Source organism: Pseudomyrmex gracilis, unplaced genomic scaffold (assembly GCF_002006095.1).
Source record: "Pseudomyrmex gracilis isolate BER0280 unplaced genomic scaffold, ASM200609v1 scaffold_87, whole genome shotgun sequence".
Classification (NCBI taxonomy): domain Eukaryota; kingdom Metazoa; phylum Arthropoda; class Insecta; order Hymenoptera; family Formicidae; genus Pseudomyrmex; species Pseudomyrmex gracilis.
The window spans coordinates 591,865-608,997 of NW_018020671.1; the positions used below are offsets into that span (position 1 = coordinate 591,865).

Consider the following 17,133-nt stretch of genomic DNA (forward strand, 5'->3'; position numbering starts at 1 on the left):
ATCAGAGTTTTAACCATTAGACAGGCTGCGTTCTCCGTTTCATGCATATGCGCGCATTTATCTATAGTGCACGTGACGTATAGTATAGATAAGTGCGCGCATACGCGTGGAAACGGAACGCAGCTATAGATTACCCGATAGTGGTTTTACCTGAAAGTGGAACAACCGGCCCTAAGTGATGTTCACAAGTGTGCAAAGAGCAACATATGATTTTTACCCGTTCAAACTGTTATGATTTTTTACATGCTTTTGCAATTGCTCGAGTTTGAATGTTTTTTTTTTTTTTTTTAATGGCTCTCGAGCTCTAACATATCCGTATCTATAAACCAGTTTATGTATTGTCTAAACATATACATATATATATATATATATATATATATATATGTACGTTTCAAATTTCAGGTTTCAAGTCTCAAGTTTCAGCGAACCTACAGTTTTGAAGTGAAATCCAAACCATCGTGGTGTTACGACTTCTTTCGCAATTGCGACGAACTGACAAAATCTGCGAATCGATGATTCAGTTTCTCGGAATTTTAATACGCACAAGTTAGTTCTTGGTCATCGTTTTAAGATGACTATTTATGTGTGTGTGCGTGTACAATGCGCACACACACATTATATTTTCAAAAAATGTCCGATCATTGCGTAAATACATATACATATATGAAATCTACATGTGATGCAGTGTGTGAGATACGTGGATACTAAAACGCGTACTAAAATCGTCATTTCGTCCTTCTTCCGCATTAAATGAACAATAAAGAAAAAAAATACGTAAAAGCGCGTAGCGCAGAGCTGCGTTCCGTTTCGCGCATTTGTCTATATTATACGTCACGTATACTATGGATAAATGCGCGAAACGGAACGCAGCTCAGTTCGGGAGTGTAGGTCAATGAAGTAGAGGGAAGGGTCACGTGACCGTGCAGATCGAAACTCGCAGGACAGGCTAACGCAACCTACATTCCATTCCTTATCCATGAAGCTTGTAAAGAAGACGTCCGAATTTTCTCAGTGCTTCAATATACGAGCAAGATGAGTCTTTAGTTCAACGAAGAACTTGCACACGCAAGTGTGCCGACGTCCTAACAAATAATCATGGAGTAAGTAATTCACTTCGATCGCGTTTGTCGTGTGAAACGATTTGCGTCGCGTTGCATTGCCTGCTCGCGTCCGAGATACAAAGAAGTACGCGTGGCCATCTTGTGTGAGTCATCGCGTTACGTATTGTTTCGTGACTCTCCACAAAATTTGTATCTTTTGTCATCGTATTGTAAAGTTTTCGTCGGTCGATTACAATTATGTTGACACGTCGAGTGAAAATTCGCGTTCGAGTATTGCTCGCTTCGAATCCGCCAAATAGATCTTGTATATCCAGATAACAGTCGTGTGCGTTGCGTCATGACGCGACAGAAAATTATTTTGTACATAATTCTGTAATTTGACGCTCGGAAGGAAATTTGTCTTTCGTGTAGACAAGTTTGATCAAGTGAGCGTCGAACTGCGAACTTCCGGTTCCGAAATTCAAAAGTTGCGCAACAAGCTGTATGTTCAGGTTTACAAATGTTCATTTAAATTGCACAAAGTTATGTCGACTTGTTTAAACTTTTTTACGATAGTTCTTAAATGTCTCCAAACTCATTTATAGCAGCTTTGGACATTAATGATAACAAACCTTCCTAGACAGACTTCAAAAACAGTTTGCTACTTAAACTGAGTTTGTGAATGAAAAATTCACTGTGAAAGATCAATATTTTTTCATTTTTTTCAAAATCGAAGGTTTGAACGATTCTGCGTCAATAAAAAAAAAAATTTTTTAAGTCTAGTAGTTCAGAAGATATGAGCGTTTAAAAACAATGATCTACTACATTGGTTTGGAAGTTTTGTATAAATCTGCGAGACTCATTTCAGTTCACAGAAGAATATAGTAATATAATAATAATAAATATAATAATGATATTATATGTGTGTAGTATATTGGCTTTGATTTTTTCCTGATAATTAAATAACAAATCAGATAAATTTATTTTGCTTATTTTACAAGAAAATTTTATAAACTCTTTTAGAGTGTATTTTCAAAATACACAGTTTCTTTAAAAACAAAACCTGAAACAAGTAAATCAAAATTTATCCTCTTTTATATGTATAAAAATTTTATGTTATTAACAAAGAATTTTATTTATTTTTCAGAGCCAATATGGCGCTCTTCACGAGCTACGTCGCTACGTCGACACACATTTCTTTTTATCATTCTTTAGTGCCCTTCGATTGGATCCATACGGAAAATGTCCCATTTGGATCAGGAGATGTGGAAGTACGAGCCGGTGTCCCCTGCCGGGACATCGCCTCATGAAATTGATGACGAGTGGTTTTTACTTGATAAGTCTGTAGAGAGTCCTAAAAATGCTGCAGAGCCCGTTATGTACGATGACTACCCTTCCCGCGCACAAGTGGCCAGGAAACTATTGGATCAACTGGACGAATGGATCAAAGAAGGTAATTTGTTTGTTTTTATTTTTGGTTTACATTATACTATTCGTTTGAGCATTCAAATTCGATAATATATCTCGAACAAGAAAATAGAGAAAGACCACTTATATTATGAAGTTTTAATTCTTAGAATTCTGCTCTCGTGTAACACCTAGATGCTTATGTTGCACAAAATACGCTTACTGTATACAGTTGGCGTCTGTAGGATCTCGGTGGTAAACAATCTCAGAGTTTAGAAAAAAATACATTTTTGTTCTGAATAATGAGCTCAAAAATTTGAATTTGCGAAGTGTAAAGATTAAAGGAAAAAAAATGGCTCGTAATTTTGACCTGTTAATTGCGCATATTAGCGAGCTTGGTCTGTACCGTGACTAAAGATTACAATGTAATTTTAACCGTACACAGCAAACGCAGTTGAGAACGGTTAATTCTCTTATATTATCAACTATATAAAATGCATATATAACATGTCTGTAGAATAATCAACACATGAGAGAATTTTTAAATCTTGTACATGGTCTTATCTCTTCAGGTTCTTATCTATGTGAGGAAAAGTCAGTAATAACAAGTTGGAATATAATGAAACTGAAACAGTAACTTTCTGCTACTTAAATTACTTAAAAGTAATTAACCATATTAAATATTGATATATATTGCTGTATTTATTAAATTTTTCTATCTCGTCGACATTTGTTAATTTGCAGCTATTAATTCGCTTCTATCTATACTCTTCGCTTATCACACATTGAAATAGAAGCAGTTTCAAATTGCAAATGTTTTTTACGTTAGTTTTTGCCTCACGGTGGTAAAACCAACAAAACTATTACAAAAGTCTCTGGTTTTTCGCAAAAATTTTTTAAGAACATTAATACTTTGCTCTGCCATACAATTTTAAATATCTTTACATACTTTTTTAAGTGAATATACTAAACAAATACATATATGTAATAAAACAAACTTGCTTGATCTCAATAAATCTCAATAATTTAATAAAATTTTAATATACAAAAAATGAAAATATACAAATCCATGTTGTTAGATGTATATTGAACACACTCTGAAAGATTTTTTTTATTAAAATGTGTTATTCGATATTGTTTGAAACATTATTAACGACTCGTATCTTTGACAAAAATGTATTTATTATTTTTTTTTTTTTTTTATTCTCGGTATCACGCGTACAAACATTGATAAGAATATTTCTCGAGTTGCGAAAAATACACTTCGCACAATTAACGAGTATTGATTTGCTAAAAATAATTAACGGGAAACAAAAGTTTATCGACTTTTATGTTAAATATAACAAACAAACAAACAAACAATGCATCATTTATCTGATAATTTCAATATCAGCTTGAATGTGGAAGTGAGAGAAAGACAGATTCTACAATATGTTTATCATTTACGATTGTATTTTTAAACCGGTAAAGCGAAATATCTATACAATCTATGTACGTGAGATAAATTGTGATACGTGTTACATAGAATTGCTGCAAAAAAAAAACGTCTGATCTGAATTAAATTACATTGAGCCTTATGTTAATAATTACACAGACAATTTTTTTATTCACAAGTTTATTACATCTAAAAATCAGAAAAACTCGATCCCCATGGTGCTTTTAATTAAGTCGGCGATAAAACTGTAAATTATAAATTAATAACGGGACGCGATATATATATAAATGTCGCGCGTTATATAAATCGGCGATACAATTGTATAAAATTGTTTTTATAAAAGAGCGAGATGAACTGTAAGTTGCCTTATGGCTAGCCGTGAGATACTTTGCAATCTTAGCACGCGCGCGCATAAATATACAATCGAGAGCAAGAAACAAGTCTATTGGTAAAGGGCTGGACGCGCGTGAATGCGCATTGTAAGAATCGCCTACTTTTCACATTTTTATCTATACTGCGCAAAAAAAAAAAAAATGTGAAAACTGGTATTTTCGTTCTCGCGCTGCGATTTGGTATCTCCCGTGTATCGCTTTCATTCTCGCTCGTTGCCGCTGCTCGCATACGCGCGTTTCTCTGTTTCCCTTTCTCACTCTTTCTCTCTCTCTCTCTCTCTCTCTCTCTTTCTCACTTCTGGTCGCTCCTCTCCTTTTTTTTTTTTTCTGCAAAAAGAGAGTGGGACAAACTGGTTAACCTCTACGCAAATGGGTTTAACTTGGAGGCCGATAGGGGGGTGACGACGGTGTCAGCGCGGCGAGAGATTGGAGAAGACGGGAGTAGGGGCGGCAGAGGGGAAAGTCCAAAGATAAGCAGGAGTGGTTAGCAGTATGCAGACCAGCAAAAAGCACGATTTGTGCGATCGCCGTTTGCCGAGCTGTCGTGCTACATCAGTATCTAATTGTCCGTTGTCTATGTACAGGCTTCGCAACCGTCGTCTCTTCGTCTCCTGTCAGTGTGTCTTGGCTACGGCGTGACCGCGTCCTCCCGTTTACCTCGCGTTAATTTCGAGTACTGTCTCGTTTCCGAAGTCCGTCGATTTTTCACACGTATTTTTTTTCCGCTTTCGGTTGTCTCCTGCTGTTATCTCGCAAGGTTTTTTTTTTATCAAACAAATCGGACGAGTCCGTGTCACAAGAAAGAACACGTACCTTTCTTACGCGCGCACTCTCTTTGGAGCGAAACGAGACGCGCGTTTGCGATAGATGGTTTTTTTCCGCGTAACCCCGTTAGCATATATATTCGGAAGCCCAGCGAGAAAACACGTGTTTGTGTTGATAACGACCGCGCGACGGTGTTGCTGAGAGAAGAATTCAAGATTCGGCATCTCTTACACGGCGATCATCGTAAAAACCATCTCGGCGACGTAAGAGACAATAGAATTCGACGCTAGTTTTCGATCTCCGACGTTTTTTAACGTCCGGAGAAAACGCGACGCGATTTATCGATAAACATCTGCGGAGTTCGCAGGATCGACCGATTTCGGCGGGACGGGTGAAACGATCTTTGCATGGGCAGTTGAGGCGCCCTGACGAAAACGGAGACGCGACGTCGGTAATCTTTACAAGACTGGCATCTCTACAGTCAACCCGTGACAATCCGGCATCTCGATGGTGGAGTGTGCTAATGTTATATAATAGCATGCAGTTCGCATACCGATACACGTGGAATCGAGAGATCATCGTCAACTCCCAAAAGCTCGTCAAAAGACGCTGACTACCAGTCGAATCTGTTGTGGTTGCACGTGGGAGGAGGATCGCGCTATTATTCTCTCTCTTTTATTTCTCTTCTCCCTCTTCTCATTCTTCTTCGTCCTCGTGGCAAATTTGCGACACGCTACATCGGCGCTATCGAGGGAACGATCACATTGGAATCATCGACCTCTCCCAAACAGCTACGTTTAATACAATCCGACTCGATCCTCCCTCCTCCCGCCACACTAAAAAAGGAGGAAAACATCGAGCCGCGATAGACCATGGCTACTCTATGTTACAGCGGTAGGTTTCCTTTTACCCCCTCTTTTTTTCGCCACTCCCGATATCGTCTCGCTCTCATAAGTGAGAAAATTTTTTCACCCCCACACGGAGGAGAAGAAAGAGGGAGAGATACACAACTGTTATCCGGTTACATTGTATAAATACCGGCAAGAAATATTTATTGCAATATCAATTTTATGAGATTGTTACGTTGGTGCTAAGCGTATACGCACGCATATGCATATACCTTCTTACACAAGAATATATGTAGAAAACAAAAACCACAAATTGCTAAGTATTTAAAAGGACACTTCTGTTAGTTCTCGTTGAGCGGCATTTATGTGTTGTTTACTACTATTCGACTTCCAAATCTTGTTTTTTTAATGAGCAGAGAAAGTTTGTGTGGAATATCTTAATCTCTCTCTCTCACATACGTATTTTCTCAGATTGTTTACTTGTCAAACGGATAGAAATTCTTGTTTTTCTTGTTTTTGTTTTTTTTTTTTTTGTTTTTTTTTAAGTTTAAAAATTTCTTTCAAGAAAATGTTACTTTAAATTTGTTGTCAACTCAAATGTACATTGACATCGTTCAATCAACCGTCGAAACATTTTCGCACACCGAGACAGTCTCATTAGTGTTCGATAACGGATGAAAACGTCAGTCCAACCAGTTTTAATGAAAGATAATAAGCGTCGAATCGCACGCTTGATAATACGTCAACAGTGACAGTCATGCATACGTGTATATTTTAACAAGTAACTTTTAAGCATATGTCTCCTCTGTCATCTATAATTATTTCTACACGAGATCATTTTGTTTTTCGCGTGCGATTTATTAAATAATCCACTACGCATCGATCACATTTTTCATTTGTTCTGCGTCTCAACATGTTATTAGAAGTTGATTACTTATCAATTACTTTATAAAAAAAGTTACTTTATAAAAAAAAAAAAACTGTATTTCACAAAGCATGACAAGATCGTGCAGAAGAGATACATCGTTAATTAATATTTATAACTGCGTTCACGTACGTGTGTATTTCAAACGCGGTATACATATTTGGACAATATCTTTTTTTTTTTTTTTAATGGAAAATATGCATAAAATCACGCAGTAAAAAACAAGAAGAACAATAATGTCGCTTGACGTTTGCGCGATTGGCACACGCCGCTTAAAAAAAAAAATACCGCATAAAGATGCAACTTTAAGTAGATACGCATTTTTTATCGAATTGGTAATATAGCTGTGAATCCAACATCCATCAGTGGTGGTCCAATTTGGCATCATTTTAGCAAATCTCTTTTCAGATGTTCTTTGTTGCTAATACACACATGACTTCCGAATACAGATGAGTTCTTATCTAACCTTCTGCCCTCTTCTGTATTTAAATGAAGATAACAACCAATAGACGCAGATCAAAGTTTCGTAAGAAAATAGGTCACGACTCTTTTAAAGAATGGGAAAATTATAAAATTATGTGTGAAAAGAACATTCGCGATTCGGAGATAAAGAGAGAGAGAGAGTGAGATAGATAGATAGATAGATTAGCTATTATCTTTGGATATGATATTGCTACGGGAGGGCAGAAAGAATATATAGTTTTGAAATATTTATTGAATCCTGCAAGGCCGATTACACGGCGGTGGTTAATAATGAAAAATCTTTTTTTTTTTTTTTTCACACATTGTTTTTTGCATACTAAATAGCAAATCACTCTCTGCAGTAGTCGATCTCATTACAAGTTGAGAAGATTGCAAATGAGGAACTTGTTTTCCTAGTTAAATCAGTAACGTCCATGAAAATCGCGTATATACGTAAGCGTATATATCTCAATATCGTGCCACACCTATTCATTGTTGATGCAGCAGTTTTACAATAAAGTACTGTTAACTATTAGTAATCCTTAAGATTGATCGGAATTGTTTGTTTTACTATTATATAACGATATCAAGTTCTTTGATTTATATATATATATATATATATGCAAAGATATCGTTGGGTTTGTTCGATATAAAAAAAAAATGGATTTTCCTCTTCCTGATAACGTCTTGTTAATAAGGAAGGAAGAAACGGAAAACCCCGTATAGATCCGTTTCTTCGCGACATGATGATGATACATAAAAGAGATGGATAATGTAATCTTTAGAATATATATGAGGTAAACACAAAGACTAATATTACGGAAAATACGAAGATCGATCATTTTCCCGACGTGTAGCATATTTATCACTCAAATGCCCGTCGTTTCTAAAAGACATGCAAATTGCGTCTTGCGTTATCTATAACAATAATGATGCGCGCACCAGGAAGTTCATAATATCGCCAATGTGATTTGTTCAACAAACCAAACGATGTGCGTGATCGCGAGAAACTATCTGCGCGTGTTTGAAACGCGCGAACCGCGATACGCGATGTCAATTAGAAATAGGACAACGACGAGTGTATTTCGATCTATGGCGCCGCGGTTAGCCGCGTTGTATACCGCCACCCCACACAAGAAATTGCGCAATAATATTTTATACGCAGGCGGTCTCGCGCGCGAACAATTGCCTGCCGCGCTCTAATCAAATTTATTCCCGTTAATTTTGCTTGCAGAACCCTTCTCGGATTGGCTGGAAGAAAAAATTGACTTGCCCATATTTGAGCAACTTCCAGTTTCGGAGAGCAGCCCAGTTAAAGCTCCGCAACAGTTGATAATTTATCCACCTGTTGTAAAGGGGCAACAACAACAACTGCAACATCAACCGCAACAACAGCAGCAACATCATGAACCGCAACAACAGCAACATCAACCGCAACAGCAGCAGCAGGATGACACCCAGATCCTCTTGCAAGAATTCGAAACTGTTTTGGGAGATGTCGAGGCTTGCCATCAGATCGTTCCACCGATCAGCTCGTCGACGCTCACTCCTCCTCAATCACCGCCGCATAAAGCAATTAATGTTGATACGCAATTGCTGGTCACACTACAGCCTGTGCAGCCGTTATTTACCAACACTCAAACTGAACCGATTTATAACATGATCGTTCCGACGACGGAAGAGTCGTTGTATGCGAATGACGCGCCGCGCGAATGGAACACCGAAAACATATCGCTGAGTCCGTTCGGTGGGGATGTTGTGAACGATTTGGCAGTGGTGGATGAATACGTTCGCACGCATGCTAAAGACTTGCCGTCACCCTCGAGCCCATGTGTTAGCTCCGGCAGCAGTTGTATCTCAACCGAGGATTCCACCGACGATCCCGATTGGAGTCTCGAGTCCGAGAGAAAAAGTTTGAAACAATCGGTTTACGATTCTTCAAAGCATCGCCACAAACCGTATTCCCGGTCATCTCTCGAGGACAAGAAAGTACGTAAGAAGGAACAAAATAAAAACGCGGCTACGCGTTACAGACAAAAGAAGAAGCAAGAGATCAAAGAGATACAAGGAGAAGAACGCGAGCTTGCGGATCATAATGAAAAACTAAAAACCCAAGTGAAAGATCTTCAGCGCGAAATCGGATATCTAAAAGGGTTGATGAGAGATCTGTTGAAGGCCAAAGGTCTTCTTAAGTAAATCCATTCGTCTGGATCAGAAACTATCATCATTCTTCTTCTAGTGTATACTACTTCTTCGATTTTACATTAAAATTTATGTAAAATCTCAAATGTTTGTTTTTTTTTAAACACTAACTATTTTACAACAATTGTACTAAAATGTATATCTATATATTTTTCTTATTTCTTAACAATTACTTAAATGTTATTAATTTTTATTTTATATATATATGTACATGTACACACATACTTACCCTTTATCTGCTCTCGCAGCTTTTTAGGAACACTACAGACTTATTGTTCTTATAGTAGAATGTATACCATCTCCTAATCTAATCTAGTTTTGTCAACATCAGCGAGCGTGATGTGTTAGATAACGCGTGTAAATTGTTGAGCACGCAAGTTTCCCAAGATCTCCTACCGAGCAAAGGCTATGCTGGTCGTGCGAAATTCCACCAGTTATCTAACATATCTCTCTCAGGTGCGAATCTTTTCATTCCGATTAATTTTTATCCTTTCTTGCATAATATTTTCGTATGGAAAAAATTTATGTAGTAAACAAAATAAACTGGTACTGGTTTACAGTAAACCAACGAGATTTATTTTCTTATTAAAATTGCATTTGTGCAAGCCGATAATCCTTTGTCCATCTAGAATTAGAAATAAATTGCTATATAACCGCGAAACATTGTTTAATATAGTAAAACAGTCTGAAACGTTAATTTTTATCGATTGTTGACCAAATAAAAATTTCAATAAAGTTATCAAAAAGTGCCTAATGATTTAGATAATTTTTAGTAAATCGGCATCTATATTTAGAAATGCGAGAATTTATTATCTCTCTTAATAATAACTCAAGAATTTATAAGTAAACTTTTCTTAGCGTCGTAAGATAATCAAATGAATTTTTGTTCTATAATTATATATGTATGTATAATTATATATGCATTAAAAACCATGTGAAAAAGTAAATCTAATAATCACATGCTACGTAGCGTTTTATGTACGTAGTGTATCATTATCGGTCGATACTTTCCTACAATTGATCCTATTTTACTGATTATTACACATATCGAAATGAGAATTCGATGCATATATCACTCTCTAATCTTAATAAACAAGTTACAATCAAATTTTATCGGAGAGATAGTTTATTTATTTATTTGTGTCCGTAGTCCGTATTTTGTACTTTCCTGAATGTTTTCTTTCTTCCCAAAAATAAGTAGACAAAACTAGTTCAACTTTTAAATATGAAAAATAAAATATATAGCACATATAAAAAAATATATAGCGCGTATAAAAAATTTATATAGCACTGTTGGTGCAAAGTTTTTTCTTTTTAAATGTCGCTATACATAGAAAAGGTTTTTATGCATATACAACATTACTTTTGTGTGTACATCTCGTATGTTTCGTACAAAAATCTATGAACTTCGTTGAAATATCTGAAAAAAGATGTCTTGATTAAGTTGTTCTCAATGTTTCTATACGATTATCGTAGTAGCAAGAAAAAGTAAAAGTTTGGTAAATCCCCTCTCTTCTGAACTTTCTGCTAGTCAAGTAAGTTTGTTGAATTAACGGGACAGTTTTAACATATACTCTACTCTTATGACTCTGAGGTATCTTTCCATTGGTACAAAAAAATATGTACATGTGCAATACACATTATACTTTGAACCAATGTTTAAAAATAGCGCGTCTTTTTATCTCTCTCAAATATAAAATTATTTAATATTCAACGTAAACACAAAATTCTATCCTTTTTTTCAGTTAAAATCTTGCACTCTAGACGCGAACTACAGAAATAATTTATGCTACATTTCTCGGTTTTGACGTCATCGATATTGATTGGTAGACCTTGAGCAATTTCTTTCTCTACTCGAGACGATTGTAGATATATATACAGTTCATAAATATTTAACGTATATTTGCGCAAGAGCCTAAATTGAAATTGTGTTTTACGTGGGCGTTCATTATTTTTCACTTGATGTACCACGAACAATTATATAAATAATTTACTTTTGAGAAATCCGGCAAAAGTGTGTAAGTGAAATATAAACATGATGCACAACACTCTCTTTCATCGCTTAATTTTTTATTTTTTGACACACGAGTGCACATCCACTCAAATGCATAATTATACATACACACGCGTGTATATGTGTCTCCATATTTATATTTACATATAATATTAGTAATACAACAAATGAGATAGTTTTTAACAAGTTTTGGACGTAAAAGAGCAAAATCGGCGTATGCAGTATAACTTATATATATACATACATATATCGTGTAACATAACACTGTCTGCCGAAATTGTCCGTACTGCATTACATGCAAGAAATACATCGAACATTCAAGTATAATTCTTTCCGTCTTTTTCTCTTAAGCGGCTAATATTATATGTACAAAATACCACATACGTATTTAATCACATGAATAATTAATTTTTTTTTTCTTATTTGCTTGATACTTTTTTACATTTAGTATTATATCTGTAATAAGAATCTGTGTTTTTTCGGAGAAATACCATATGTAGCTATTGTCCAAAATTGATTATTTGTATTATTCGTAATATCTCACAATCTAAGTCATTTATTACGCATAATAAGGTGATTATTGTGAATGTGTAGTTAACACGTTTTGGTGCAAATTCGCTTCACTGTGGATTTCGAGATCTCAAGAGTGCTACTTCACAGAGCCTCTCGCAATCACATGGCACATATTGATTTATAGATTCTTAATGTCAAACGTTAACTGCACAGCTCAAACATTGATTGATGTAACAAACGTGTTAAATACATAATAACAACAACAAGACTTTTACATTTTCAATGATAAAATGCATATAATCGTGCAAGATAATTTTTATATAATAGTTACTCTCTTTTTACTTACTATATTTTACTTGCTCTAAATTAATGTACATGTAATATACATACGAGATTAAATTACTAAAGTAAATAAGAAAGCACCTATAAATTAAAGTAACAAGAATATTGTACAATCTAATACTTCACGATTAAGATCTTTTTTTTTTTTTTCAATAAAAATGTAAAGCTGAGCACAATAGTTTGACGCAGATACACACACACACATACACACATATAGATATACACTGTTTTAAGATATACATAAATTTATATAAGTAATTTATTTTATTGTATATATTACATAAATCAAAAAATCAAATAATCAGATATCATTATTGTAACTTTAAAAGAGAACAAGAATAAACTCACGATAAGTAAAAAAATAAAAAAAAAAAAAACTAATATACAAATTTAATGAGACACACTTGGTTAGCACGCAGTATAATAAATTTAACGTGTGCAATGTATATAATATTTAGATATATAACATATATCTAAATTTCTGGAATGCATTTACAAAAAATCATTGAGTATTTTTAGATAATTAAACTCTTACTCTTGAGAGAATCATAATCATTACCATTTGTGTCTCAGAGAAATTTCTTTTATAAACTTAATCATTAAAAAATTATATTAAGTGACTATACATACAAAAATAAGTGTATACATACATACATACATACATATATATATATATATATATATATATATATATATATATCAAGAAAACAATTATTTTTTTATAATTATATGAAAAAAATAATTATATGACATTACTCTGTTCTAAATAAAATATATAGATAATCACAATATGCTTGACTGAGAAGAAATATATATACGTACATGTGTTATACATACGTACATATATATATTCTTTCATATGCTTTATTAACGTATTAAAAAAATAAAACATAAACTTAACAACACAAAAATGCAATGTATATCTATATAAGTTGCCAATATTTGAGACTCCCATATAGAAAGAAGTCTTGGAAAAGTGTTTATTTTAGTTGACAGAAATAATAAAGCGAGAAAATCGTTTGGAAGGTTTTATGTTGCCGCATCGCTTTCCTCCTGTTCGAGTCTAGACGAACCGCAAACGCGACATTTACAGCACACGATGCAAGGTGCCGCTAATAATAGCAAGGGTGATGCGACAAGTAGAAGTAGGCCAAAACCAGCAAAGATTCCAATAACTTGCGTTCGATGCCATATCACTGATGCACGTGAATGGCCTAATTTATTCTTACATGGTCCCTTGTCGTAATGTCGCAATAGAAAGTCGTCCTACAACATCATCAATTTAACATTGGTATGTGCTGACCAATCACAATTATAGAAATCTTTGAAATTTGAAATGTTAATCAACTAGTTTTACTGCTTCAAGTACTCACATCTAAGGATGCTAAGCAATACCAGCAAAATACATGTTTACATCTCTTGCACATCATTTGAGCACAACCTTCGTCCTTCTCTATCGGCACAGAACACATGGGACAAAATTTAATGTGATCGCTACTGAAAATTAACCCTGAAGTCGGACGATCTGAACAAGGTCCATTATGCCAAGGCTCACGACATATTGAACAGAAATCTATAGAACAATTGGGACAATGAACAGGACCCAAAGGGGTGCCACTTCCACTGCTGCTGTTTATTGAACATATTGTTTCACAACCCGCTCTTGGACACCATGTGCGTCTCTTATCCATTGCTACATCTGCATACAAAGCATATTAACTGTATCAAAATACAAGAATATAAATTGCTTTTTTTATCAAATATCTTAGGCGAAAATCTATATTACAGATCATATACTGTCTCAATTCAAATGATAGAGTCAAAGATACTTACCTGTATTCAAACGAAATTTACAATGCTTCTCCATAAGTTCTGGACTAACAAGGCTTGATATCTCGGTCAATGACAATATAGCGCCGTGATCACACTGAGCATCAGGACAACTAATTTCATATGCACCTTCCTCAATTTCAAATTCTACATAGGCACGCATGCACTAAAAATGATTGAAAAAAAAAAACACTATAAAGTATTTCTTTATGTACGATAGAAAAAATGTATGTTTCCTTAAATACAACTATAAGCTCCCAGGAAAATGTTGACTTACATCTTTGCAATAGGAACAACCACATCCCTCAATCTTGAATGTTTTGGAGAGAGAAGTATCGACAAGACACAATTTACAAAATATCCGTGTTTGTTGTGAACTAGCAGGAACAAAATTACCAGCAGCCAAGCTGTAACGTGAGCTCGATGCTAGAGACAACAAACTGGAACAGCGGGAGCAAACTCTGCTGCGATTGATGGGTCTTCCTTCAAGAGCTGAGGTGCTCAATCCTACAGCGGTCTCACACTTTCGTAACGCACCAGGACCCAGACTCATCCAACTACCACCACGCGCCTCCAAACTCACACTACTCTCCGGTCGTAGAAGGGGCGAGTCCGCTTCTTTGCTTGGTACGGTTCTCTCTGTCAATGAGAGATTTACCACGCTGGATTCTTTACGTATCAAGGGCAACCTAAGGCCATTAAGCTTCGCCTTGTCGATTTTTTTCGGACCGGCTTTAGCAGAAGGATTGCCAGCCGAATTCATGGAACTGGTCGCGGTTCCCATGTCCATTAGCGGGGCTCGTCTTAAGACGAGCGAGTGTAGACTAGGCATTCCCTGGACGTCGCTGCCGGTCACAGACGACGGGGACTGCGTTCGCCGCTCTTCCTCCGACGGAGAGCTCCCTTCCGCGCCCGTCGTTGTCTGTTCACCGCTAACAGTAAGGGAACGCATGAACCTGGATAATCATATGTACATAACGAACTCACACGGTGTATCTCGCAGTCGCACGCACGTCGATGTATCTTTACGCTGTTCGTCATAATCCTCGCAATCGACGTTACCTCCTGCACATGTTCCCTATGTGCGTGTCAAAGCTTTTAAAAACCCAATTCAATCGTACATTTTTTTTCTTATTTATTCCGCGTGTGATTTTTTCGCACTTGCACTTAGCGCGTTGACGTAGCGTTTAGCGGGAAATGAACATCTCCACTCTGTTCGATATCGCGCAGGAATGTGTAGGAAAACACTTATAGAACAGCTGATCGACTTCTCTCTTTCTCTCTCTCTCTCTCTCTTTCTCTTTCTCTCGAACAATCTCGAAAATCGCAAGACCGTGTGAATTTATCGTATTGCGTAAAGAGCGCAGAATAAACGGTGCGATGACGAGAGCAGCGTGAGTAAACGCGCGGATGAGGATACGATAAGTGAATACCAGGCGCACCTGATCGTGGAACTCGACGACTTGTCAACAAAAATGATCATACTGTCGCATCATTTGCAGCGACAGGGCATCGGGACACGTTCAACAAACGTCGTCGTCGTCGTCGTCGTCGTCGTCGTCATCGTCGTCGTCGTCGTCGTCGTTTTCGTCGTCTTCGTCGTCGTTGTCGTCGTCGTTGTTGTGCGCGCGCCACGATGCAACTTCTCCCTCTTTTCACTAATAAACGCTGCTAATGATCGCCACACTATTTGTCGTCTGTCGCTTTCACTGTGTATATTCATCCACGGTAACTACAAAATGCGCCCCGCTCTGTCGTGTCGCTTGTTGTATGTCAGCGCGTAGCGATTCTCGCCAACAATATTTTCACCTTCGCCATCGTGTCACACCGTTGTATCGTGATGTATACACACACACGTACACACATGTACAGATTTTACATCATAAACACGCACACACACGCGCTCGCGCGCGCCACATATATACGCAGGCCACCGCAGCACGGCAGACGTTCATAAATCATCCGACCCTGCGAGCTACTTCCGCCCCCGCTTCCTCATTCGCGTTCCGTCTCGCTGAGTGTGCGAGACAAGGAGCCGACATTGGTTGATGTGCATCGTGGTTGACGTAAGTCGTCGCGATTTAGCGCAGCCACAGCGTTTCTGCGATTGGTAAAAATATTTTGTTTTTGTTTTGTGAAGTATCGCACCACGGGTTGTGTATAAACTCTTCACTTAATGCTCATTAGGCTGAATAAAAGCAGGACTACAACGAGAGAAAGAGAGAGAGAGAGAAGGAACGAGCATAAGACTTGCGGAATACCCTGTGAAAGTGCAATTTCTAAAAATCAGTAACGTCCCATTGAAAACAACTTGATGTGTGAGACTGCACTTCCTGCACTTTGTTTCTCTTTCTTTCTCTCTCTCTCTCTTGTGCGTTGCGCAAAAATCTGTGATCTCGGCATTAAATCCGTTACAAATCGCGAATGAAGAAACTTTAAACGTAAAAATCGCGAATTTTTGCAACTATCTTTGATATGTAATCACGAACTGCTGTAGTTGGATAATTTTCATGTTGCAATAGAGAGAGATTAAGACCGGGAAGACGTAGGAAAAAACTTTCAATAAGCGAATTGACAAATCACAGGCAAGCTTAGAAGAAAGTGTCCCATACGTTCTTTACACGGTTCGCCTGTGATTGGCCAATTTGCTTTCTGCTGAATGTTTTTTCACGTGTCGTTGGCTTTAACAAGCGTGTGTGTCTTATCACTACGGCAAACCACTTGTGAAGGCAAACTTAAAAAGATCTTAAAAATTAGATTCAACTATGACCGGTCATAGTCGAAAGCAACTGCGAAGTGATGTTTTGTTAAAAACCGTAATTATGTCAAGCATTAATCGTTATTCTGGTATGCGCAATTGCAGTTTTTTTTTTTTTTAATCAAGTGTTTAAAGATATTGCTGCTACGTCCTAGACCGCGTTTCTGAGGAAATTCGCGTCCGGAATTGAAATTTGTTTA

The 17,133-nt window shown here is 36.7% G+C and overlaps 2 protein-coding genes across 3 annotated transcripts; one reads left to right on the plus strand and one right to left on the minus strand.

The window, feature by feature from the left end:
* Positions 1 to 953: 953 nt before the first annotated feature.
* On the plus strand, positions 954 to 10,049 carry LOC109855311 (activating transcription factor of chaperone-like). Of its 2 annotated transcripts, XM_020429429.1 has the most exons (3): positions 954 to 1,100; positions 2,188 to 2,493; positions 8,509 to 10,049. In XM_020429429.1, exons 2-3 carry the CDS (start codon positions 2,283 to 2,285, stop codon positions 9,468 to 9,470), a joined length of 1,173 nt encoding a protein of 390 aa, XP_020285018.1. In that variant the 5' UTR covers positions 954 to 1,100; positions 2,188 to 2,282; the 3' UTR covers positions 9,471 to 10,049. The 2 variants fall into 2 exon arrangements, with proteins under 2 accessions (XP_020285018.1, XP_020285020.1); XM_020429431.1 differs by lacking the exons at positions 954 to 1,100; positions 2,188 to 2,493 and adding an exon at positions 4,845 to 5,933.
* Positions 10,050 to 13,203: 3,154 nt separating this feature from the next.
* Positions 13,204 to 16,434, minus strand: LOC109855358 (probable E3 ubiquitin-protein ligase RNF144A). Its single transcript, XM_020429533.1, has 4 exons — positions 14,453 to 16,434; positions 14,179 to 14,341; positions 13,719 to 14,044; positions 13,204 to 13,611 (listed from the first exon to the last, which is right to left on the minus strand). The coding sequence occupies exons 1-4, from the start codon at positions 15,125 to 15,127 to the stop codon at positions 13,375 to 13,377; spliced, it is 1,401 nt and encodes a 466-aa protein (XP_020285122.1). The 5' UTR covers positions 15,128 to 16,434; the 3' UTR covers positions 13,204 to 13,374.
* Between the last annotated feature and the right edge of the window lie 699 nt (positions 16,435 to 17,133).